General features: G+C 40.5%; 1 protein-coding gene across 2 annotated transcripts in view; it reads left to right on the top strand.

Annotated features, from left to right (window-relative positions):
* Positions 1–26,404, top strand: part of CELF2 (CUGBP Elav-like family member 2) — a 548,689-nt gene that overhangs the window by 292,814 nt on the left and 229,471 nt on the right. Inside the window, exon 1 of one of the 2 annotated variants that reach the window (XM_030469341.1) lies at positions 14,828–15,097. The exons of the other annotated variant lie outside the window; for it this stretch is intronic. Within the exon in view, the coding sequence (XP_030325201.1) occupies positions 15,024–15,097 (74 nt within the window). The 5' untranslated portion in view covers positions 14,828–15,023. Of the gene's footprint in view, positions 1–14,827; positions 15,098–26,404 lie in introns of those variants that run through there. 2 annotated transcript variants of the gene reach the window in all.

Genomic DNA, 26,404 nt, shown 5'->3' on the forward strand with positions numbered 1-26,404 from the left:
TAGCAGTATATTTTAAGGCAGTAATATATAATGTAGGAAAAGATGTTCAGACCAACCACAGGCATAACTAGAAGTCTACAAAAGTTTGAATTCAAATTTTGGGGTCAAGATCTATTTTTAGCTCAGTGTATTTGAAACCTACTGGCCTTTTTGACTAGTTGGCAATCTTTGACAATTCGTGTTTTCTGAGTTTTGCACGTTACTCAATTAATAGAACACCAGAAGAAATGACAGGTTTTTTTTGAGATGCATTTTACTGTGAGAGTGATATAAGGAAGGCTTTGACTGAAAAAAGCATTCAGGTCATGTTGAATTTTCAGCATCTCCTAAATAAGCATGTACTTAAGTATCATCTGATGTAGATTAAAAAAAAAAATTAAACCAAAAAACCCCAACCATCCTCCTGGTGCAAAAGTAGCTGCATTGTTTAAATATTTACCCAGCAGAAGTTGAAACCGAAATGTGAAAATAAACCTCACTTTGAATACCTTGGCAACTGGGAAGCCCACAACCTCTTTCTACAAATTACACAGCAGATCTCCCAAGTAGGGCCAAAGAGGCTGTTCCTCTGAAGTCAGTGTCCCACTATAGTTCTTTTCATACATAGGAAGTGAGTAAATCATTGAATAATGCAACACCCTTTCCTGTCTGCGAGACCTCTGCCAAAGCCAAGACTAAGGGTCTGGGTTAAAGCAAACTCAGTTACTTGGTAGCAGAGTTTTCTTATCAGAGGGGTTGTAAAAAAAGAGGGATTTTGTATTTGTGTTTTGGAGGGGTTAAAATTGCAAAGAAAAACTGAAAACTTGAGGAAGAGCCCCAGATGCCTGAGTTAATACTCTCTGGTCTCTCTGATATGAGCTGGCAGGTCCCATAAAGCCACTCAGCCCTGAACAGGGAAGGGAAGAAGGGTGAGAGCAAGAGCTCCAGCTGCGACTCCAGAGCCCCAGAAAGAGCTTCTAACCCAATTCCCTTAAAGTGCACAAGCCTCTCGAGCCACAGCATCTCTTTACCACTGTATTCACTGAGTTTGCAGGGCAAACAAAAGATCCATATCAAGCATGCATCCTTTCAGAGGGAACAAACCTGCCCTCATTTGCCCATAGATTTCGCTCTGCTTATCTTTCAGCTATATATATATATAGATATATTTATATATTTAAATTTTTTTTAGGGGGGAGGTGAAAGGGTTGTTGCTATTTTTTTTTTTTTTTTTGATGGTAATTAAGAGAGCTAACACCAGCTAGGCTAACGTGAACGCAAACAAGACCCCTATAGGCAGCACAGTGCATTAATGTAAAATATGCCCAGACAACATAACTTGTCAGAGAGGATTATTTCTGCTTAGTGAATCTGCAGGGGCCCCTTTGCTCCACCACTCAGCGTCTGACTAGAGAGAGAAAGAGAGAAAGAGTAGCCATTAGTGAGTAGCTACTGTGGCATTGATGTTTGAGCGCACTTCTGAACTGGCTTTTGTTGAGAATATCGGTGCAGAAAGCATGCGCTGTCCCAAATCCGCTGTTACTATGAGAAATGAGGAGCTGCTTTTAAGGTATGTTGTCTCCTTTGTTTTAACGCGTGCTTTCGAGTTGCCTGGGCCCGCTGCAACTAGAACCGTGCTGTGGATTAAGTACTTTCCCTATTTAAAGGAAAAGACAAGACAGGCATTGCTGGGTGCAAGGAGCATTTTCCACCTAGTTAGAATCGCACATTTCATGGATGACGACAAATGTACGGAGAGGCAAGGAGGGAAAAAAAGAAATATATAGTGCTTTTTTCTCTCCCCCCCCCCCCCCCCCCCCCAAATGAGAGCTGGTATTTCTTTTATCACCTCCTTTGCAATATTTCTGCCTGCTTCATTATTATGCACTGAGCATGGAATAAGCATGGAAAAAGCTCAGGGAGACTCCATATTAGAGCTAGTGCCCTAAATACCACTTTAATTTTCACTTAGCCTATGTAAATAGTTAGTTATGCTCCATCTAGTCATTTCCACTTGGAGATGTTTTAAAAATATTGAAATACTCCCTTCTGTGGGGTTACACATATATTCTTCATGTTCCAGGGTTTAGAGGGGGGCCAGCATCGACTACTCTTTTCAGGCACACACACACACGCAGACACACGCAGACACGCACATACACACCGAATTATGCTGGAATTGGCACCCCGCTTTGAAAAATGTAGTCTTTTGTTTATTTGCTAGCAGACATTGTAGCATTGAATACATCTTTTGGTCTGACAATGGGACAGCTGAACAATGGTGCTGTCAAACTAGCTTAATGTATGTCTGGCGATGGGGTGGGTTGGTTTTTTTTTTTTTGGTGTTTTTTTTTTTTTCATTCCTTTTCTCGGCCCCTTTTTCATTTCCCTTAATCTTTTTGTATGTACGATAGAATACAAAGTGTATTGCCTATTTTGTGATGGTTGTTTCGTTTGATATCTGCTGCTAATAGTGCAGGGAGGGGGAGGTTTGCATCTTATAAATTATGCCCATTGCATTAAGTTGGAGATTTATTACTAACCTCGCCTTTAACTGTGGTGAGAAAACTTATTGATTCTGAAAGCTTACAATACTGCTGTCAATCTGGCAAATACACAGTTGCCAAATGTGCCCTTGCCTGATTTTATGCCTGATCATATCAACTTTAACTGCTATTTTGAAGATACTGTTTCTAATTTTGTTTAGATAGTGAAAATGCAATAAAAATGATAAATCAGATCTCAAAGTGGGAACCCATGCTACTTTCCATTTTTATAATCCAACTATTAGCATAGGTTAGAATTAATTAGCATACACAGAATAATTTACCTAGATGATTCCTATCCCAAAATCTAACAAATTATTCATATGACATTTCATGAATTATCTCTCTGGTTAGACAGCCATAGTTTAGCATGAGAACAGTTAACAATTTGGGGTTTGAATTTGGCAAAATGCTCATGTGCCTTATGCATAATGAAAAGAAATTGTTATAAAGCTTCTGAAAAAGTGTTGAGTTACTACTTGGACAGCAGCTTGTGTCTCAAATAAAATATATTGTCGCCAGTCTGTGGAGTTTCTGAAACTATTTAGTCTTTAAATACTTTGCATGTTAAGCAAATGTAATGTATTACTTTTAGTGATAATTGTAAACATTTTCTGAGGAAAAAGATATTTACTAGTCATTTGTATATTTTTCCTTAGATCAGTTAACTGTAGGGGCTTCGTTCCTTTTTTTTAACCTGGTTTCTAGTACATGATTTATATGTGGGATATCTTGGACCCCTTAATTAAATAAAAAAAAAAAAATTGGTAGCAGTCAGCTCTCTAAAGCATGTCTTTTCAACAAAAATAATGTTTTAAGGGGAGACTGTGAGCACTTGCTCTGTTTTCTTACATTTTTAAAATTCTTGTTGCATTTTGTTCCTTTCTGTGTTGAGATGGTATAAATCAACTGGAAAGAGTTTATGTGGAAAAAAAGGGAATATTGCATAAAATACATTAGGAGCCTAGAGGTTATGGATTCTCAGGCAGTTCTTGCATGCTGTGTTTTGTGCATAAAGATGAAGAAAGCAAGGATGTTGTTTAGTATAGTAGGACCATGTTACAATTCACTTTCTTGGAAGAACTTCTTTTGAGATAAACATTAACTCATTCACAACTGCTCTGCTCTGCCAGAACTAGAGGGAGGGTATTTTTTTTTACCAAGTTCTCCTTCAGCATGGGTTTTTGAGCAGCTGCTGCCCTTTGTCAGTGGCAATAAAGTGAAACCCTCATTCTGGGTTGCTTGGAAATGCCCCTGTAGTGTAGGGTGAATGCCACTTTTGTAGCAGACACTGCCAGACACCTGGGCAGCATCCCCAGCCGCCACTTTTAAGGACCGTTCAGTACTAAAACGGTTTCCTAAGCGCTCTTCTCACAGGTGAGTTCATACTAAACTTACAGTAGTTCCTATGTTTTCAGATAAAATGCTGTCTAAAAGACATATACGACAGATTTTTGTCTTGGATTGACAATTACTTTGTTCTTTTCTAAGGGTATTTTCTGACATTGCGTTTACATCGATGAATAGTTTTTGAATTGTTCTGTGTGAACCTACTCCTCAAAAATTCTTCCTATGAGTACTTACTTAAATGCTGCTTTTTTTGAGCCATAACAATTACTATTAACACAGAAGCAGGTGAAGCAAGTCTGTAACACAAGCCGTTTCTTAGCATTCTTTAACAAAAGTGTTGTATTCTAAGAGACTGTAGGTTTAGAGATCTTATGCATGAACATCACAGGTGTCCTCAGTGGTACCTGTTTCAAATCTCACCCATTCACAAAGCAATGTGGTGCTTTGCAGTTGTCAAACTTGGCAACATCTGTTTCCACAACAGCACTAGGAGAGCTAATTCAGATGCTGCATGAGTTGTTATTTTTCTTGCAATGACCAGGTGTAATGGCAAAAAGAAAGACTGTCCTTGCTCCTACCTCTCAGAGCAGGACAGCCCTTAACCTGGGAGCTGCCTTTCCACACTGCCATAGGAAGTGCAAGTGAATTTTTATTTATGCATTTACTTATTTATTTATTAGCTTATAGTCTTTGTCTACTTTTTTTTTTTTCCAGATTCATGAACCACAATCTCTAACATCAACATGTTAATATTCTCTTTGTTAAATGTGAATAAAACTGAAGTGTTTCTGTTATCAAATTTAAGTATATAAGATTGCAAACTATACCTTTGGGGCTGAAAAACAAAGGAGAGAATTCAATTAATATTCATATCTAGAAGTTTTACTGCAAGTGTAGATTGTGCTTGAATACTTAAGAAGTCATTCAGGAGTGAATCAATACTAATTATTGTAATCAGGAGGGTTAATTAGCTGAAGATGCTGCTGATGGAAAGTTCACTGCTTACAGCCCTGAAAACACCTAAGTTGATGAAATCTGAAAGCAAGATGTCTAAGAGGACTTTGTGTGGAGAGAAAAGCTTGGCTTTCCTTTGGCATTTCAAGAGCCAATTGTTCCAAAGGGGAAATGTGGCTTGTACATTGTGTTTTGCATGATATAAATTCAGGGGGTATTAGAGGATGCAGCTAAATCTGTCTTGAAGATATTTGTGGTAGTTTCTCATTAAATGCAAGTACCATTTTGGATAACCTGTACTGTCTCTGCAGCGTTCATTTGTAGATTACCATAAATAAATATGGATAATCTTATGCATTTGAAATCTGGGAACACTTATTTTATTGATTACTTTTTTTTTTTTTTAATATTTATATGCAGACAAAGGGTCTTTACATGGCATGTGTACATAAATTATGCATGCTCTGTACCTAAGATAGGTGTACATCTGTGTGCATATGTACACACATGCACATAAGCTTGAACATGTTTTCATTGAGGGTGTTTATTTCTATAGTCCTGTGCCCTCAAAACTCCCACTCTGTTTCCATCTGCATAAAAAGTAATCAACTACATGTAATTCAGAGGACAGTTATTGAGCAAGTAGCTCATGAAATTTAAGTTAGATGTTAAGAAGTAAAGACTGAAAAGAATCGACTGGAGATAATCCTTTTCTCTTAATTAGAGCAGTTGTGTTTCTAAAAGTGAGCATTACTGAATTCAAGCAAAATCCAGCTATGCAAAATCTTTCTCACAACTAGATTGCAAGATTTTTTTCTTAAACACCGGGTATATTGAGTTGGCTTTTTCCCCTTTTTCTCTAGTTATATCTATTAAGGTTATAACCAAGACGAATGTCTGAATGTTTATTCAAGTGGAAAAAAAAAAAAAACCCAAAACCAAACCACAAAAAATCCCTCTCAGTCACACTCACATAAACCCCCTGAAGTCAAGTAATGCTTTCAGAAGAAAAAAAAAAAATCAGTTTCAAAACACATCCTTCTTTCCCCTTTAATGACATTAGAGATTATCACGTGCAGGTGCTATTTATCTTTGCAACTGCTTCCCTATGACTGTTTTACTGCTTCCAACACATTTACTTGTATGTCAGCCATAGAAAAGGTAACTGAAAATGGCAGCTGTTGAGAAAGCATGTCTCCATGCCTGGAATGACATGAATTATCAGGGCAGCAGGAGTTGCTGGCTCTACAGCCCATTTCTACTTGACCTGCCGAATGATTGGCTGCCTGGGATGGGGATGAATCACTGGAGTTTATGAAACAGGACTGCTGGCATCCTCACAGAGGAAATAAAGAGAATTTTTTTTTCCCCCTCTGTGGCAAAAAGCTTTTAAAATTTGTTTTGTTTTGCTTTAGTGTAATTTCACCCTGCAGCTGAAGCAAACGTGTCACTTAGAGTCACTTTAATAGTGTGCTTGGCAAGTTAATGATGCGCTGAAGGTTAACTACATTGCATGGAAAGGGGCAGGAATCTTTCCAAATTTGGGGTAAATCTTGATCTGGACCCTGATTTTTTTACCTCTCACTCTGGCCTTGAGACAGAGATAGCACAAATAGTAATCAGCTTGAGCATGAAGTAAAAAAAAGGATTTTAACTGTTCTTACACACAAATTTATTTTCACTGATAGTCTGAAGACCAGCGACCACTTCATGGGCTAATAGGAGACAGACCCATCTTCGGGGTTTCTGAACCTAATGGCTAAATTGGCATTTCTGGGAAGCACTGACTACCAGATTTGTACTCAGTTTCTAGGTGGTTTGTAAAATTGTATTATGCATTAAGCCCACATTACCAGATTAGGCTCTTATGAGTTGGTGCTTGTAGGAAAGTATCTCAGGTCTGTAAACCTGCCAGTGCACTGACAAGGCTGACACAGTGTGGATCACAAGCAGCCCTGCAAAAAGCAACCAAGTAAAAATGATCCTTCTATTTCAATTAAAACACCCAAAACTGTGTGAGGGAGTGGGAAAAGGAGAGAATTACTTGCTTGTGTCTCCATGTAGCACGCTGGGTGGATGAAGTGTTAGCCTGCGACCCTTATTCAGGTAAAATAACCTAATTTTAAATTAACTCTCTCTGATTCAAAGGAACAAAGTTCTCAGTAAAATTGCTGTGGAAGTTTTAAATATGGCACTTCTATGAAGATAATGCTTTCTGCCATGACATTAGAGAGGTGGTTTTTTTCTCGAGTCTTATGCTTTGCTGCCTAAGCTTTTTCTCCACTAGTTTTGAAAAGCAATTTGCATGCTCACATCTGCTATTAGACTTTTTCACCTTCCTCCAAATAATTGAGCTGCTGCTGGATGCTGGAGAGGCTGCAGCACTCGTGTTATTTAAGGCTCAGCCTTCCCATGTCCCTTGCAAGGCTTCTGAAAGAGAGAAGAGTGAACTTTTCCTGGTGGAAAGGGTGGGATGGGGAACTGTTGCTTGTGCCCTTCGGTGTGTGAGGGGTAAACTCTGTCCTTGCTCTGGAGTTCCCATGGCAGCAAAATCAGCATGTCATCTTCAAGAGCAGCCTTTGAGGATGCCAGACAACAGTCTGTCACTGGGAAGAAGATAGAGGACAGGGTTGGAGGGGGTGAAAAACCTGATGGAAAATCAGTGAGAGGATACAGGCATTTACTATCCCTTTGAGACAAACAGAGGAGTGAAGTGAAATAGCAAGGGCTCCCATATGTAGATCATCTGGAAATTGAACCTTGCAAGTGTAGATAGCTGTGGATGTTACAATAGCTGTGCTATGGAGCAAATTTAGGATTCAAATCCAGCACCTGCTCTCCCTAAAAGCTGCAGGTCACCATCTGAAGAATTAAGGCCCTCTAGAAAGGAAACGGTGCATTATCAGAGAAGTTAAATTTGTACGACACGATTTTCAACTGTAACAACTTCTTGGTTTCATTTTCCTTCTCTTCTGCCTAAAAATGATCTATTTTCAGCTATACTGTGAGGAAGAAGCTCACTCCAAAGCTTGAGAATTTGCCTGCATCATTTCAGCCCACATTTAATTTTAATGAGGGAGTTATATAACCCCTTTTAAAAATAACAAAACACTAACAGAACTGCATCAGCAACATCAGGTGTTCTGCAGTGCTGCTCCAATGAATCATATGGAGATCTGTCTGTGCACGGCTGATGAACATACATTTGACTCAGATAACCCCTGTCCCCCCAAGATAGCAATCCAAAGTGATTACTCTTTTTCCTAAGCAGCCTTTCTCTCAAAAGGATGTCAAACTCTTTTCCTGCCCTATGAACCTCATGCTTTCAGCATTTTTCCCCTACAAAACTATTGTGATCATTGACTTGAGTTTCTTTTCAAAAGTTGCAGATGAATTATTTGGGCTCTACCAAAGCAAAACATTTTGTTATACACTAAGCTGGGTTTAATGTTTTGCTTCAGAAAAGAAAGCCAATGTTTCTGTTTGTTGTACTGAGCCCCAAAGCTCTGAAATTGTTAAGAACAGCTTGTTCAACAGGCACCTCTGGGAGTAATAAACATATGACTTCATCAATATTCCTTTCAGAGAGAGAATTTTGGGGAAAAAATTGAATCAGAGATTTTGATGCTGGTAAACATCTTGGTTGGGATGCAGTTCTTGACTTTAGGAAGTCTCTCATCCACTGGTTGCTGGAAGGAGGGAAGGGTCACGATGCATTTGCCATGTCCATGTTCTTTCTCTTTACGTGCATTACAAGCCATTATCTGAGGTAGGATCATGGACTAGGTGGACCTTTGGCTCTGTCCCACGTGTCAGTTCTTACACTGTTCATTTAGGAGGGGAAAAAAAACAAATACAAAAATCAGGTGCACTGCAGTTCTCTGCACGTCTGAATGCCTTACATTTACTGCAGTCCTTTTCTTTCTTTCCTTCATGTCTGACATTTAATGAATTCTGTCTGTGCAAAATAATGATGTCAAGCCAAGGTAGTTACTTTACATATTATCAGTTATTGTTTGTTATTTTTGAGGACTGACATGTATGCTAGGCACTTCACAAACAAATGAAGAGAAGAACTGTGAAATTTCCTACCTTAAAGATACAATTTGAGTATAAGGTGAGGTGAAAAAGAAAGAAAAACATTTGGCAGAAGAGGATGAGAAGGGGAGATGGAATTTAACATTATAAGGATTCTGCTGTTGGAAATGGAGTACACTGAGTTAATTCAGATATAATAATAAACCCGAGATTTTTTTTTTTCAAAAATAAGTCTACTTTTGACTTCCTGTCTCTTCTGATGTCTCTTACCCAACCTCTAGTCTTACTAATGCCACATTAGAACTTCACACTTGCCTGTTGCTTTTGGAGTTGGAGCTGCCCTCCAGCACCACCAGTAACCTATCGTATTTAACCCATCCTCATGTCTTCTTCCCAGATCCCACATCTCTCCTAATAACCAGCCCCCTCCATCTGGGCAAAAAATCTTTAGAAATCTTGAATAAATACAAATTGAAGGAGGTTTTTTTGTGCCTCCTAGTAGTTGTACCTGTGGGTCTGGATGGAGAGAAGAAGGTTTTTTGGTTATAGAAGGCCTTTTCCCATGTCCTTCAGGGGCATAAGAGGGGCTCTTGCATATTGTGAGGGTGGAGCAACACAGACAGGAGCACCAGATGTGTGATTTCTCCTATCCTAAGTAATACAATTATACTTTTTTTTTTTTATGTGGAGATAATAGCCAAATCCAGCAGTATTAAGTTCCTTCTTCCAGGGCTGTTTGGAAAGATGCCCTTTTTAACCATAAATAATGTGTCTGCTGACTAAGCAGGAAATCAGGTCTGCCCAGTGCACAGAGTGCCCCAGTTTGTCTCCTGGTTGAGTAGTGGTTGCTGACGAAATCAGTCAGTGGGTGAAGAGATAAGGTAGTTTATTAAAAAAACAAAAGGGAAAAAAAAAAGAAAAGGGGAAAAGAAAAAAAGAAAAAAGCAGAAAAAAGAGACAATGCCTGTTGTCAAGTTGAGATAAGACTGGGTTGACAAAAGTCTTCGTCTTGTGTCTATATGCACAAGGCACTACACAAAGGCAAGACCTCCAGATCAATACTGATGCTCTTCAGTAGGGCAGAAAATAAATAACAGGACAGTAGGACTCAGTCTGGCAAATATTTACTTATTACTACTTTACTTTGGTATTTGCTAAATCCAGTGCTGAGCACCAGGGATAGCCCAACTGGTACTGGCCAGGTCCTGCTGAGCACTTTAATTATGCAGGATTGGGCCTTAGGGTCATGATTGACTATCCAAGTATTTCCATGCTATTAACAAAAGTAGGGTTTCTCTCCAAATTAGCTTTTCACCAAAGCCTTGCAGCACATGCAGTGTCTGCCTTGTGCCATGAAATTTTGCCTAATTGTTTTTGGAAAGATTGAGTTATTACCCACAAAACAGAACAAAGGCCTGATACCCACAGTGGGATGAAATCACCTCATAAGTGATATAAAATAGGAAGGAAAAAAAAAAGTAGTGAGTGGGAAGTTTTACTATAGCAACCAAGTTTACATAATATCAATGTGTTTCAAGTGAAAGCTCTAGAAATGTTTAATTTGAGGTACCTTTTCACAGGAATAATTTTAAATGACGTTTATTTCTGAAAATTTCTGATTAGCTACAACAGCCTACAGAAGGGGGAGGGGGAGTCTCACAAGCAGGTCACAATCTTAGATTTGAATATTAAAAATTCATTGATCAGTTTTAACCAATAATTAATTTTATTTTTAAAAGGGTTTTGGTCATATGGATTTTTTTTAGTTCTTAAAATATGACGATGGGCAAAACTGTTGTATGTTTGGTTTCATTAATAAAAACAACTTATTGAAAGGTTAAGGTTTTATAATGCAACACTTTAATCCAATGTTAGATCTAGCTGGCAGAGGTAGATTTGTTACAAATAATCAGAATACTCATAAATGGTAAAACAGTGCAGAATTTGGTCCATTACTTTTTGTCACTCAGAGAAATGCACTACTTTTTGTTTAAATTCTTTGCAGCACATCCACCATTCATTAGGTCTGACCAAATGCTTTGTGTAACTTGTGCTTGTGTACTTTTTTTTTTTCTTTTTTTTGCCTCCCTCCCTTTTTTGTCCCCCTAGAAGTCTGCTAGTAAAAGTCATGCTGATGCCTTCCTCCCTTCCTGACATGCAGGTAGGCTCACACATCCCACCGCACAAACCAAAATGCTCTATTTTCTGCTATTAGCTAAGCTACTACTTTCAAGCTCATGGTGTGCCTGGAAGGTTATTTCTTTGTGAGAGATAGTGAACACCTCATTTGCATTCGCTAGCACTATCTGGACCAGATTTCTTTTTCCTCTTGCATTAGTGGAAGATCCTGAGTGAAGTCATTTGAGCCTGCTCCAAATTTACACCGCTGTCACTGAGCTCTGCTTCTGCCGCCTCTGTTAGAAACTTGCTTTGATGCCAGAGATAAGCTGAATCCTGAGCATGTTCATTGGCTTAGGGAGGAATAAAGGAGAGGATTTGAACTCTCTTTATGCTGCCTTCCAGGATTGGGAGAGAGTGAAGTCATTCGCAAACTTCCCTTGAAGAGCTTCCAACAGTAGCATTTCCTTGGCCTTATACTGGGGGAGCAAGTTGATTAAAAGAACGGCAATTAAGAAAAGGGTGAGGAGGGGTCTGGAGGGGGGACATGATGTGAGCTCCATGCTGGATTTGGCTGAGGGATCTGGAAGGGAAGGGGGTGGCTGCTCACTGAATGCCTGAAACCACAGGCAGTGACATCAGAGTGAGCTCATACTCCACCGCTCAAACACTGTTTTTCTCCAGTTGAACTTTGTGAAGGTTTTGGTGTTTTGTTGTTTTTTTCTTGGAGGAGGTATTTGCTTTTCTGAGGTTGGGTTGCCAGGAGAAATTGCATATAGCTCTGTGTTTGAAAAGCCACTTGAGCAGTGAGTACATTGCAAACGTGAGGTGAAATTCCTTCACCCGCCCTGCATGGAGAAACTGAGGCACAAGGAGTAAATCATGCAGCTGTGGCAGCAAGTAGGGTCTGGGCCTCTGAAATGAGGGGAGGCACCATTTATAGCTGGATAGGATTAAAGCCTGAGAATTGCTGATTCCAAATTCCATATTCCTTCCTCAAAAGTGCCATATGCTCCACCAGCTGAAAAAGCTTAATATCGGCGGGCAGCGATAGCACAGCAATAATGCAGCTCCTCTAAGCCAGTGTTTACATCCACTGTCTGATTTATGCTATGAAAATTAATGCAGCTTCATTTGCCATTCCCTCTCCTCATTTCTCTCTGTACTGTGGCAATGGAGCAAAGATTACGTTTTTTCCCTTCATTTTTAATAAAAGTTGCTGTTTTGTGGACATGTGCCGGTCAAGAAACTGCTATTGATGTTATAAATATCAGAGCTGAGCCTGTAACAGTGTGAAACATTGGGGCTTTTTTTTTTTGTTGCTGTTGTTTTTCACCACTTACCCTCTGTGTTCGAGAGTTGATTCATACACAGACACTACATAATTTATGTTCAAGAACCAAATTCTTAGAATGCAGTTTCTCCCTTTAAGCTCTCTTTGAGTCATATCTTGGTATCTTTTATAGAAAGGGTTTCTTTTTGCATTTGACCCTGTTCCTGCCTCCAACTTCTAAATGGCAAAAGCAAATGTGCTTTGAAAAGTGTGTTACACTGGAGTTGTTAAATAAAGCAATAACCTATGCACTTGTAATGCTTTCTCTATGACCTACTTACATACTACTTCACCCTCCTTATAGTATGATTAAAAGCTGCTTTGAATCCACTATTCCCTCAAGGGATTTGAGGCTAGAATTTAACAAACTGCTGAGAAGGCTTAAGTCAGTAAGAGGGCTTCCCTACAGCTTCTTCCAGCTAATTCATATGTAATTAAAAGGAAAATAAATATTTCAAAAGAACATACGTTTTAATGAAGCATTTTTAAGCACTTATACCTTGTGAAATGTGGCAAATTTATAAAGATTTCACTGTTCCATGTGTAGATTTGAAGCAAAATTATTTGTGATTCTCTCCTCCTCCCCACTTTGCATCCTGTGCAAAGTGTGGATTTACTTTTCAGTCAGCAGCAGTGGGGCTGTGGTCCTTAAAAGAGACAGGCTGATGAGGCTGAAGTCCCTGAAGTCCCTTCAATTCAGCATGTACAAAAAAAAAAAAAAAAAAAAAAAAAAAAAAAAAAAATCATGAAGAGGTCCAGCTCCAGCTGCACAGGGTGAAGTGGGGGTGGAGACTTCTTACTTAAAAGAATATACTCATCCTCACTGAGCTGCCTGTATTTCTTCTAAGCTAAAACCTGCCCCTTCTGCAGTGGCAAGATTTTGAAATTGAAAGTTAATCCAACACTGCTCTGGGCTGGATTAACCACCATGGAGGCCTCAGATCAAAACCCAGGTGGCTGCATCCAGCTGGAGAAAGTTTTGCTGGTTTCTCCTTTTATTGTAACTTTGCACTTATTTTTTTATCTGCTGCGTATTCCAATGATGGGCAGCATAGAGGAATTGCCATTAATTTATTAAAGAGGTACAGGTTTGCCTTGTGCTTTCTACATAGATGTTTAGGTGCCATGATGATGAGGACAGTATGTGAACATATAGAAGAGACCAGATTAATGACACTATAGATATCTGTTCAGGATTGCAGCTGTCCTACGGGGATTACGCTGCGGGCCAAGTGAACCTTTTCTTTCTTTAGACTTGCAAAGTAGGCAAAAAATTTAGCAGCCTGAGGGGTTTTTCTTCCTGTTTAAAATGGAAAAATCTCTTACTGCAATAAACTGAACTCTGAAAATTTGCCTGGTCTGTATTTTTATTATCAAATCAACATGGGTCAAAATCTAAAGCAAACTTGGCCTGACTGGTAGCATTATGTATCAGTCAATTTTATTTTACAATACTCTTTGAAAAAGTTTCCACGTAGTAGTTTTTCATTTGCGTTTGTTACTTTTTCCGAGCATTGATTATCCAGAACAAATGAAATTATACAACCTTGAGAGAGATTCCGAAGGAGAAGCATACACAATGCAGAGAAACATTTTGTCTGTCTAGACTGCTCAGATCATCCAGTAATCTTCGTAAATATGTTAATATTCTTTTGCCTGGAGCTGCTTTTCTATTGCAGCAAGTGAGCTTTGGAGATGCAAAGGCGAATTTATACAGATTTTCAGGGGGCGGTAGCGTGGGGAGGGTGGCTCCAGCTATTTGTGTGTGGAATTTTGTGTGTCTTGGTGGTGTCACTTCTGTGTGCCGGCTGTGGCCAACTCTGGAGTGCAGCAGGGTTGGGCACAGACTTTTTGGCAGGTTACAGACATGAGGAAGGATTTATCGTCGTTACTTATTTAAATCCCTATTTTTGATCAGTGAGGAGGGAGTTACTACACAAGCCAGTAACATCACTTGGAGCGTTCCACGGGTGCCAAGGTCTGAATGGCAGGAATGTTGAGCAGACAGCCTGTTAGTGAGCAACCTGCCGAAACGTTCCCAGTGCTCCCAGTTCGGCAGTGGCAACCGTACTGGGATAGAACTCGCTCTGTGCAAACCACTCAGAAATGTCAGCAGGCTCCGCGGGGGCGAGCCTCGCCCCTTATAACGCAGGGGGGTGGGGTGGGTGTCCACACCCGAAATGCGAGCGTGGGGCTGGGGAGAGGGGGGTAAAGAGCAGCTGAGATGGTCGGAGGGGACTGGGGAAGAGGTTCGGGGGGGGGGGACGGGACTCTTCCCTCCCTCTCACGCCGCCGCCCTCAAAGTTTGTCAGGGAGCTGGCCGCGGGCGAAGAGGTGCCCGACCCCCCGCCTTGGGGAAGTGTCCCCCCCCGCCCCCGGTACCGGCGCTAGGCCTCTCCCCGAGCCATCGGGCCCCGCCGGGGGCTCAGGGGTTAACGGGGATCCGCAGCGGGGAAATGGCTCCGCCTCCCCGCTCAGCACCTGGCGCTCCACCGACAGTTGCCTCAGCAGTCGATTTCGGAGGGGATTGGCGGAAAAAAAAACCAAGAGGGGGAAGAGAAATGTGACAACTGCCGGGGCTGGCGGCTGCCGCGGGGAGGCCTCCGCACCTGTGCCTGCCTCTCCGCCGCCCGGCGCAGTTGTGGGATCCGCCGAGCCCCGCCGCATCCTCCCTCCAGACCGCCGCGGCGCCCCCGGAGCCCAGCATGACTTCTTCGTTCAAGCTGGATTTCCTTCCGGAGATGATGGTCGACGGCCGCTTGCTGGTCTCTGACAGAATGTAAGTGTTGGCGAGGGTGCCTCCGGATAACCCCCCCGACTCCGGGTACCCCCCGACTCCGTGTACCCTCCACCGCCCGGCACTGAGCCCGGGGCTTCGGCCGGCTCCCTCCCGCACCGTCCGCCCTTCCACGGGAGGCGAAGGAGGTCCTTTCCCCCCCTCCGCCCTTTTTTTCCCCCACGCCCTCTTCCAAAGTCACTTGGTGGTCTCCGTGTTGTGCCCCCCGCCCCTCTCCCAAAAGGGCGGCAGCTGGGTGTTTAGTATTCCGGCAGGTCGGTAAAGGCGGGCAGGGGGCGGCAGGGTGAGAGGGGTGGTGGTGGTGGTGGTGGGGTTTATACGCTGCTGATGCAACGTGGAGAAACGCGCTGCGATCGCGAATAACTGAGTGCGCTTCTCCTCCGTGCCCGGCGGGAATTCCTCCACAGACACTTGTCCCCTGCACCCAGCCCGACCCACCCCTGCTATCTCAGTCCTTGCCTGGCAGAATAAGCCCCCAGCCCCCTTGCAAAAGCTTCATCGGATTTTAAATTCAAATGAAATCCTAAGCATGCACTGGGAGTAAAACCAGCAGGCAGAAAGCAAGAATTTCTCTCTCTCTCGTTGTTTTTGGTTTGTTTTTTTTTCCTTTTTGGTTTTTTGTGGGATTTTTTGTTTTTGTTTTTTGTTTTTTTAAATCGTGTCCCCGACAGCTGCCTCGTACGGACAGTGTTAATTAGGGTGAGAATGGTTGTTTTACATGGAGTTGAACTCGGGATGAGATTTATTGGAAGGCTCTGAAAGCTGGAATTTCAGAAAGAGAAGTATTCCCTTAGTCCGTCTCTGCTTCATTAATCTCGGTCTGAAAGTTTCTATTATCATCCTCTTGGGCATTGGCAAATGACAGGGATTTTCAGGTAGCCTAAGCCTTGTATGAAAAAAAAAAAAAAAAAGCTAGGAAAGGGGAAGTAGTCACTTGCTGAAAGCTACAAAGGCTGAGGACTGCGCTGCGTTTTTACAGTATCCAGAATGTCTTTTATTTTGTTGCTGTTTTTTCTTTCGTCGGGATGACAAATGTGGTTTGAGTTACGTTAGAATGAAGCGAGAGGCTTTGGCATTGACTCTGTACTGGAGCTATTCTGGTTGAGGCAGCACTTAACTTACAAGTGTAAATAAACCCTGGTGTGCAGCAGAGACTGTCACCTGTGATTTGCACAAATCAGGCTGCATACCGTGGCCCCATCTAAGACTATTCAGAGTTTTATTACCTTTCTTACTGGCAACCAAACTTTCTCCTAAGGTGGAGCGTTCTGGCTTGCACCGGCAGCGTTCTGCGTAGAGATCCTCAGTGGTGGGCAGTTGTTCAGGCAGCTGAGAATTTAGCAAGTGTGTGGGGGAAGAGAAAGGCAGGGGTAGAACCTACTTGGTGCAGATGTCTTACGCTATTTTTACAGTCCTTGAAGGACAGCAAAGTGTTTGCGTAAATGCTGCCTGTTGTCTGTTGCGTGGTCTTAAATTGAGATGACTGCTGTGTTTTGTTTTGGGTTGGGTGTTTTTTTTTTTTTCCTTTGTAAGATCCCTGTTTTTATTGGCACCAGGCAGTTTTGGAAAAGGTGCTAGATTTCTCCTCTTTTGCATAAAAATTTCATGGGTTTGACTGTTGGGGTACAAAGTTGCAGATGACTGCTTGTAGCTCTTGATCTGCCAAGCTCTCCCTTGTTTTAATCATCTCAGCTTTGATTAGGCTTTCTACCTGCTCCTCCTTCCAGGCAGTCAGAAAAGATACCATCTACAAGTATCTCCAAGCTCAAAGGCACTATTAACTGTGGCTGATGATGCCCTCTTGTCACTTAGGCTTATATAACTTTATCTCCAACTTGCCCCTCAAGGAGGAAGTACCACGTCAAACTCTTCCTTCTGCATTGATATCTTAATGCTTCTCTTCTCTGGGAAGTATCCTTAATGTATTTTAAAGCAACCTGGAACACAGTCAGTGTTCATCAGATGCAGATCTTAGCATCCAAAGAAACATAATGAGAGTTATGTCAGCTTTTAAGTGGATCTCTAAATAGAGGTTTAATAATGTAGTTGTTTAGCATGCATTTTTAGGGTTTTATTCTGGTTCCTTGTGTGTTTTGGGAGGGACTGCAATCTGTTGAAGGAAAAAAGTTTACCTCCTGCAATTTCATTGATCTTGTTGTGATGTGCTTCCTTGTATTAACCAAGCTTTGCTTTGCTAGTGGTAATTGTGAAGGTGTATGATTTCCAGGGATCATGTGTCACTCATACAAATTGCTATTAACTAAAGGAGCCTCCATTCCTAAACACAAAAAATAATAAAAAGATCTCAAAACTAATTGCTGTCTGTGGAAGCTCTGCTACACTGCCTTTCCAAAACACTAGAATTCGCTATTTAGAACATGTTTATTTTGTCCATCTTGCCAAGTGGTGACACACATTTAGTTGCAAGTCCCCAACTCTCTGGACTAATCAGTGCTGATGAGAATGCAGTTTGATTATGTGTAAGGGGTCAGGGGTCTGTGTGCCCCTTACCCTTTAGCTGGCCCACCCCAGCCATGCAGGGAGATGCTAGCAGCGTTCAGCGGGGTGGCACGGTGCATCACAGAGCCTGCTCCAAGCTACAGTGCTGTACAAAATTTTTAACCTCACCATCTGTCTAGCTGTTGAGTGTCACTTAGTTCAGTCTTTACCAGAAAGGAATTTCCTATTTTCGAGTGAGGCAATTAGCAAAACCCTCTTCTTGCACAGGGAAAATTTGCAGAACTGGATTTTTAAAATATTTTGGGTTTTGCCTGTGGCGTATCAGATGTGTGGGGTAATCGACACCACAGTATCACTTTATGCTTCCCATTGTTTACACACTTAAAAGTTCTTTGTAAAAGGAATTCTTTTCAGTACCATTATTTTATTTTTACAAAAAACAACAGAGAAGGAGAATTTTCAAGGAAGAATATCCAGTGCATGCCTGTTGTGAAAGTTGACTGTCAGCTTGATAGTTGTCAAACTTAGAACACCCTTACCTCTCTGAACCTGTTAATTGCTCTTAAATGTTGCTGTTACTAACTACCTAAATATAAACAAAATAGAACATCTGATACTTCGAGCATGACCAGTCAGTATAGTTAAACTGTTGGTATGGCATCAGTATACCTGGTTAGTAACTGAATGGCAATTTTACTAAAAGAAATTAATTAATGAAATGGCCTTGGAGAATAGGTCCTTGAGGACATAAAGCATGGAGAGGTATGAACTTCTGTTCTTCTGGGCAGGTGACAAGTTCAATGCTTTAGCTATTGTAAAGGCTTGCAAGAAGACCACTTGGTTAGTGCTGTAGGTGAAGAATCAGAAATTACATTTCATTATGTTATTCATTGCCTGTTTGTTTTATCTGTGTGGAAGAAGCAATTTTGTAGGAATGGTGTAGGCGGGAAAGTGTGTGTATATATTTGGGCAGGGCAGGAGAGGGTTAATGGTTACTAAGTGTGGTTATAAAATGGGAGTTGGATGTAATTTGCTTAGTAATTTCACTGACTTCCATGTTCATGCCAACTTGATGGTTGTAAAGTGGCTACTTTGAGAATTAAATACTCATCATAGTAAACCCCACCGTGATTTCTGCTGTACTGCCAAAAGTTTTCTTTTCCATGATACACATTCCACTGCCTGGGATTACCTGTCATGTAAATGAGGAATAGTGTCTGTGATTACCTAGACAAATTTTACTTTAATTTTTGAGGACTGGGTGTAACGACAATAAAATACATGGCACTTAAAGCAGTCCTCATTCAGCTGCATGGGTTCCATGGCAATTATGCATAAAAGTAGTGTTTGAATTCTTGCTTATTTTTATCCGTGAGTCAAAATCTGATATATGTACAATAAGATGATTGAAAAGGCAATGAAAATCAATTTTTGTTACTTTTTGTTTGTATTTATTGTTTAATAAATAAGGGATGTCATAATTCACATGCATTCTTGTACTTTAAAACCCAAAACTTCTCCCTCTGCACTAAACCTACAAAACAGGACTCTTTCAAGCATAAGCTGGAGGTAATAAAAGATTTTTTTTAACTTCATCTCAGGAAAAACTCAACGTACTGTCAAAAATAATTTTTCAGCTGTTTTGTTGTTTTTTTTTTCTTTCTTACACCTGTCTTTTGGTGTTTTTTTGTTTTGGTTTGGTTTTTTTAGGTTTGTGGGGGGTTTTTTTGTTTGTTTTTATATACATATATATATACCAAATCTTTAACTGCTAACTAAAAATGGATAGCTGAGTCTCAGCTATTTTTTAAGACCATAGCTTCATCCTTACACTGGCATGTTATTCTAACTCTAATTTAATAAAAGCTTTATTTTAAGTATTATGACCTGTTCCTGAAGTTACTAGCATGACAGATTCTTTGGGCCACTGATGATGGAAAGCAAAGCACAAGAAGAAAATTCTTCACTTTTGACAAAGAATTTCAAAAAGGAAAATAAATGCTTGGATGTTGATTAAATAATTACAATTTCATAGTGTTCTTCTCCCCATCATCTTTTCTAGTAGCTGCCTAGAACCCTATTCAGTGTGTAACCTACAGTAACTCTCAGCACATTAATATTTAAATATATCTTCCACTTCCTATGATCTCACAAGTTTTGAAGCTTCTCCCACATGTATTCATCATCCAAATTAATCATCAGTTGTGATTGCTTTAAAAAGTTTGATAAATCTAAATATTTCATTGCCTTTCTAAGATGTTTGATATCTCAGAAGCACTCGTGCTGTTCAAATTTTATAATTAATTCATAGATTATTATAAAAATATTTGACCCAACCAGTAAAGGGAAAAGGTGTGCAAAATCTTTTAGTTTGTGAAAGCTCCTGGAATGCATTTTGGCAAGACAGCACTCTAGAGAAAAATTATTCTTATAGTTTAAGCATATAGAAACCTCTTTCCTTCTAAGGAGGAGAGGTGATTTTTTTTTTCATTTCTACAAACTGTGTTTCCCATAGCAGATAATTTCTTGTGTGTTTATATAATTGCAAAGTATACTGTCTGTCCTGACATCCTTTCCCTTGATTACAACAAACTGGTGGCAGGGCAAGGTTAAATTCCCAAAACAGGGAATGCACACAGGGTGAGGTGAAGCTTTCTTTAGTGGAGAAGCGGGAAACCAGGGAAAACCTTCAGAGGTGCAAGGAGGATGCAGGCAGAAGAATGCCTATTTGGAAAATAAAAACTAATTAGAGCAATAAATGTAATGTTCTCAAGTAATTGCGAAATAATTATTCCCCTTTAGAATCATCATACTTTAATTGCTTTCCCCCGCATTCCCGCATTCTGCATGCCTATGGAAAAGCAGCAAAGCACTTGTGTTCCCTCCAGGATTTCATTTTTCATTTGCAGTAAGCTGCTGGCTCTCTCATAAAGGTTCTCAGAATGCTCTTCTCTATGGCGTTAAATAAAAAGGGTGAATGGCACATGCCAAGCTATAAATTCTACCCTCTTGTCCAGATAAAGCACCTTGAAGTTGTTGTGCAGTTTATCCGTTCTCTGTATCACAGATTGATAATCAATTTCTCATTTTCATGGAGACGTTACGTAAATAGAACACACTTCATCAGTGTATTCTCTTTGCTCACAGCTTGATCCTTGAAAAATCAGCTGACAATAGTTAAAAATTATAATATTAATAAAGAGGAGATCATCTGGCCTTCAAAAATGACATCTGAAAGCAGCTTCTGTTTTGTGTTAAATCTTAATTACTGTATTTAAATGAATGCCTAAATGAGCCAATTCACAAAGGAGTTGCATACTGTACCAATTGTGCCTGTTTGGTGATTATTATTATTATTATTTTTAATTTCCTGTGGATTTACACAAATATAAAAAACCAGTTTATGCTGAAGAGAGCAGCTACAATCTCTTGTCTCTTACAACACAGATGAAGAAGACTGAGTGTCTTGAGTCTGATCTCTACCCTGGGACTGCTTCCCCCTGCCTGGCTGCCCTTGCCTATCAAACTGTGGCAATCCTTGAAGCCAAGCTCAAAAGCAAAGCTCCAAAAGAAACATTAGTGTAAGAGCAGCAGGAAAGACTCTTTGTCATCCTTCTGAGTGTTATTTTGTGATTTTACCCGTTGTTTACTATCAAGGGCAGCATATTGTCACATCTGGGGGAAGGAGTTATGGCTTAGGACTGGAGAGAGAATTACACTGTACCTGTAAATACACCTTCAGTTAGGCTGGAATGGTCATGTCCAGCTCTGCCCAGGTGAGTCTGGAAGCAGATAAATGTGTCCAGCTATGCCCAGTTACTGTGGAAGGAGGCAATGGTGTCCAGCTGTGCCCAGTTCACTCTGATCCCTGCTGCCACCAGGGATATACTCATCCTTTGTGAAGGACGTGAATTCCCTTCATGTTCTTTTCTTTACCCGTGAGCCTCTGGAAGCTGGGCAACTTCAGGTTTGCCAGGCAAAGAAGAGCAGCAACCTCTCTGTTTTATGATTTTCACATCCCTCTAAGTTTCTTAAATTGTTCTGTCTTATTCTGGGATTTTCAGATTTACAACCACTGTTATTTCAGAGATACAGCCACTGATCTTTCATGGAAATGGCATTAATAATCTACTGATTTAAAAAAATATGTATTATTTTCATTTTTTTCAAGCAGGTTATCATCATAAAACAAATACAGTCTTGACAGAAAGGTCTAACACTGTCTCCCAGCTGTGGCAGAAATTCATCGCATCACTAATTTACAACATTTTCTGTTTCTTGCTGTTGAAATGTTCTGGCCCCTAGACAGCAGTGGAGTTGATGTATGGGTAAAAGACAGGTGATACCCAGCTACACACCTCCTTCTGGCTGGGTATCTCCTAGATTGGAGGAGATTCCAGTTGAATGGAATCAAATGGATTCCATTCAGTTCCAGGCAGTTCCACTTGAACCAACTACGACCCTTTCTGTCCCAGATTACACTGTGCTTTTCCTTGTGCTCTGTTCCTATGTCCTGTATCTTTTGAAGGAGTTCCAGCCTGATTTCAAGTCACAGCTGGCTAGAGCTATCTTTTCTTTCATAACCCTGAAAAAGAATGAAGATCCTTCATCCTCCCCATCTAAAGGCATGACACTGTCTTCTTAGTTGATAAACACACACTCCTCCCACTTCTTGCTCCTTAGTGGGCTCACAGGTACAAAAAAATAAAAAATCCATAGCTTGCTTGACCCTCCACTTGTTGTGTCATTGGCTCCAGCCCTCAGTGGCTCTTGGTCTGGTGGCACTGATGGTGCCTGGCCAGATGTGAAATAAGTGCACTTCATTTGCCTGAAACAGACCCAAGTAATTGGAAGCTATTAACTTCTGGCAGAAGATAACTGTGTTTGAAAATCTACAAAATCAAGTGATCTATTCCCTTCATCTCTTTATTTATTTATTTTATTCCTGGCTTATTCAATTGCTTGCATCTGTTAGCCTTTGCCTGCAGTTTATTGCTAGTGAGCAAAACATCTGGCTATGCTCTTTATCAATAAATGCTTCTTCTTTTTGTTAGTTTTTTAATATTTTAACACAGTTGGGCTGTAGAACAAGCATTAGGGGTCTGGAACATCATCAAGCACATTCCATGCCCAGTGGCTATCACTTCAAGAAAACTTCCTTCTGTGCTTGGTTTTCATACAAATGCTTTAGAAAGTGCAAGCTAGGTGGCTGCAGTTCTGCTTGGTTTCACCTTGTGTTTTAGTAAACTTGGTTCCCTTGTCATGTCTTTCAGGGGGAAAAATAGTCTGCCATTTTATCAGTTTCATTAGTCAGTAAATGAACTTTCAGTTTCCTATACTTCACTTTAAATTTTTTTGCATACTTAATGCCCCTTTCCGAACTACTTTACCTTCCTGCTGTCCAAAAAAAAAAAAAGAGGAAATTACTTTAGTGACTATTACTTTAGGTATTAATTTAGTCTTTAAAATTGATTCTTGAAAACAAGAGAGTTTACAGCAAACCCAGAAGTGTGTAATAAGGGATAACTACAGGTAGAGATGTTCTCTCCAGGGAAAACAATGCAAAAGTCATTCCCCTTGTCCTGAACTGACCCATGTAATGTAACTTCTTCCTTGAGGCACTGTGATTTTAGGATTTCAGGGTGAATATTGGCTTTCTCCTGCATGTTCAGGGTTGCCAGCTCCTTCTGGAGATCAATATTGAGTGGGAGGAGACCAGGGGGGAAAAGGAAGAAATACAATTAGCATTTAATTCTGCAGGATGTGCGAAATAGATGACAAAGAAGCAATTCCTAGAAAGAGAGTATGTCTCTGGATATGTGAAGCACTATTACTGATCTTTTATTACTGACTGTAGCCTTCAATCCATGTTCAAGCCAAACTTCTAGTGAGTTTATTGGAGCTTGGCTTGAATGAGGAATGCATAATGCTGGGCTTTGTGTCCCATGCCAGGCTGTCCAGCTCTGAACTGTGAATCACAATCAAATAAATGTTTTCTTTTTGCAGTCTTTTTCCCATCACTCCCTTCATAATGAACTTCAACATGGAAACATGAGGCAACTGACCTCTCAGATCCTATTCTACCTTGCTACAGCGAGTGGCTATCACAGTGATGGAATTGAAAATAAGTTGATTTTAATTTGGTGTGCATTCTTTTCAGGAATATTCACCCATCTTAGGTAGGGCCAAGGAGTTTCTTTTGTTCTTGAAGAACCTTTTTCCCTTTGCCAGAGAGGAGGACTTATCTCAATGCCTGAGGGCTCTCAGCTTTCCCTGACAGGCATCTCTATCATTTGGCCACAGAGGATGGAGTACAACTTTTCCTTTTAAGTTGATTTGCTACTCTGGAGAGAAGAGTAAATCCAGCGGTGTCATAACAGGGCTCAGTTATAGTCAGAGAAAGTCCAACATTAAATTACAGATTTTACAGGCAAAACCAATTGTGTTTGCCTGATTTTGTTATTGTTTAAGTGTAGCCTGGTATCTCATGTGCCAGACCATGATTATTTATTTTCAAGACGAGGCTGTGTAGAGTAGGGAAACGTCAGAGTTTTAGTATCTTCTTACCATACTCATGTCTGTGCTGTTCCTGGGGTAATTCATTGGAACAGATTGCAGTTCTGTATGCTGTGTTGTATATTGTAGAGCAGAATGACTTTGGGACAGATTCTGCATGTTTTTCATCTTTTCTTTCTCTTCAGTGGCTGTTACCATGCAGTCCTGTACTGCTGACATGGGGTTCTTGGCTGCCATGCTGAAAGTAGGACATAAACAACTCCTCATCTTATGCAGACCCTTCCTTTAGAGCAACCATAAAGAAATTTATAGAGGAGCGAGATCTGTTTTCATCCAGAAATACCACTTACAAGGCTTAGTTTGGCCCAAGCAGTCTTCAACATCACCAGCCTGTGTTTTCAAAGCATTATTCCAGGCTCCTTTAGATCATTTCTTCTTCCCCCTGCATGTACACTTTACTGGCATCATAGTGTCCTGTGTGCCTTTGTTGAGGAACAGGAGGGTACTCGTAGCAGGAGATACACACCAGGATTCAGAAAGGAGCAATTTTCAGCTTGCTAAGATGCCCCTATTGCTACCTGGAAGCTCTGCAGGAGCTAGAGGCTTTTTGGCTGTTTCTGTGCCTCTTTGCTCCTTCTGTCCTCACCTCCACATCAGGGGATACTCAGACTTCTTTACTTTGCTGGCCTTCAGAGGATTTGAAGGTCTCTGAGCTTCCCTGGGCTCTGCATTTCTACTCAAGTGGGAAATGACATGGAGTGGACTGCTGCTGACTTCAGCCAGCTGGGTCTCTTGATTTTTCCTGTTTGGTTTGAAGCCACAGATACAGAATGAGTTGGGAGCTGAGAGGGCAGTTGCCATGCCCCTGAGTAAGATGAATATTGTGCAGGGGACATGTGCAGAAGAAAATGCAGAGGGAAAGGTATGTGCTTAGGCAGATTTTCATAAAAGATGCAGAATCAGGATTACTTAGCAGAGAAAATAATCATTTAAAATTAATGTTGTATTTAAAAAGTGGAGCATCAGTTGTGTTAACAGGAATGAAGATTTAATTTTTAAGCCCAGCAAAGCCCTCAAATCCCAGAAAATGCAAAATTGCTGTTGACAATTCCTGAATGCGAACCTGGAAGCTTCATTGGAACTTAGAAAGAAATAAATCAACTTCATGCTCCTTCTCCCAAACTCTTTGAGGGGGGGAAGAAAAAAATTGTAAATATTTAACAGCAAATAATCACATTGCCAAGACTCAACAAACAAAGACCTTTTATCCAGCCTTATAATATGCTGTAAATAATGAAAACTCTCATAGATCTAGCTGAAAAACTTTTTTTTTTTTCAGTCAGTGAGGAAGCTTAGAATCTAGCATTTTAAAAATCCATCAGTATAGTTAAAAGTCTTTTTCCAGACTCTTACCATTTCATGTCATGTTTTTCTCTGTCCTTGACATATGCAATTTGCCCTGCTCGTATCTATTTAAAATGCTGGGAGCCTTCAGCATACTCTGCTTCAGGCTGCATGTGTCCAAGAACCTTTCCCCCTTTCCTACCTCCCAATGTGGAACTACTCTGCTCTTCTATCTCCATTTAGCTACCCCTGAAAGGTTGCTTCAGCTGCTGGGTCACTCTCTTATCACTGTCCACTCAGTATTCAAACACCTCTGTGATTCCTCCTCAGCTGCTCTGGTGGAAGAAGTTCCTGTAAATCTCTGCAGAACATATACTTTATTTTCCTCCTTGTTTGATAAGGTAGGTAAGAGAAACCTGACAAACTTTATAATTATCTTACATTTTTAGTATCCAGCATCTGTCTTGAAACTCCCTGAAAGTATGACCATCCTTTTAGGTCTGTGCTCAGTGACCCAGCGTATTGGAATTACTGTCCTGTGTATAATTTTCCATCTCTTCTGGGGATCTGTTGTTTAATAAAAATGTGGCTTGCGAAAATATAGTGGGTTTTCTTGCTTTTCTGTAGTGCATATTTATTTGTTTCTCTTTTCCCTGTTTTTTAAATTGTCTCACCCAACAGTTATGAACCAAATACAATACTATCATGTTGTGGTTTTTTTTCCACAATCATAAGTTGCCCTACTTACCCAATGCAAATCACTGTGGATCTACGTAATGTGCCTTTCTCAAGGGCATCTGTTAATTCCACATGATAAGCTGGGAGTTTCAGCCAGGAATATTGAGCATTGAAAGGAGACCTAGTTAAACTGAGTTAGACTTAAATTTTATCAATTTTTAAGGCATCCTCCTAAATGATAGCTTTGGTAGGTTTTTTTGTGTGAGCAGTTGCTTCCATTTTGAGATGTTC

The sequence above is a fragment of the Calypte anna genome, chromosome 1 (genome assembly GCF_003957555.1).
Source record: "Calypte anna isolate BGI_N300 chromosome 1, bCalAnn1_v1.p, whole genome shotgun sequence".
Classification (NCBI taxonomy): Eukaryota; Metazoa; Chordata; class Aves; order Apodiformes; family Trochilidae; genus Calypte; species Calypte anna.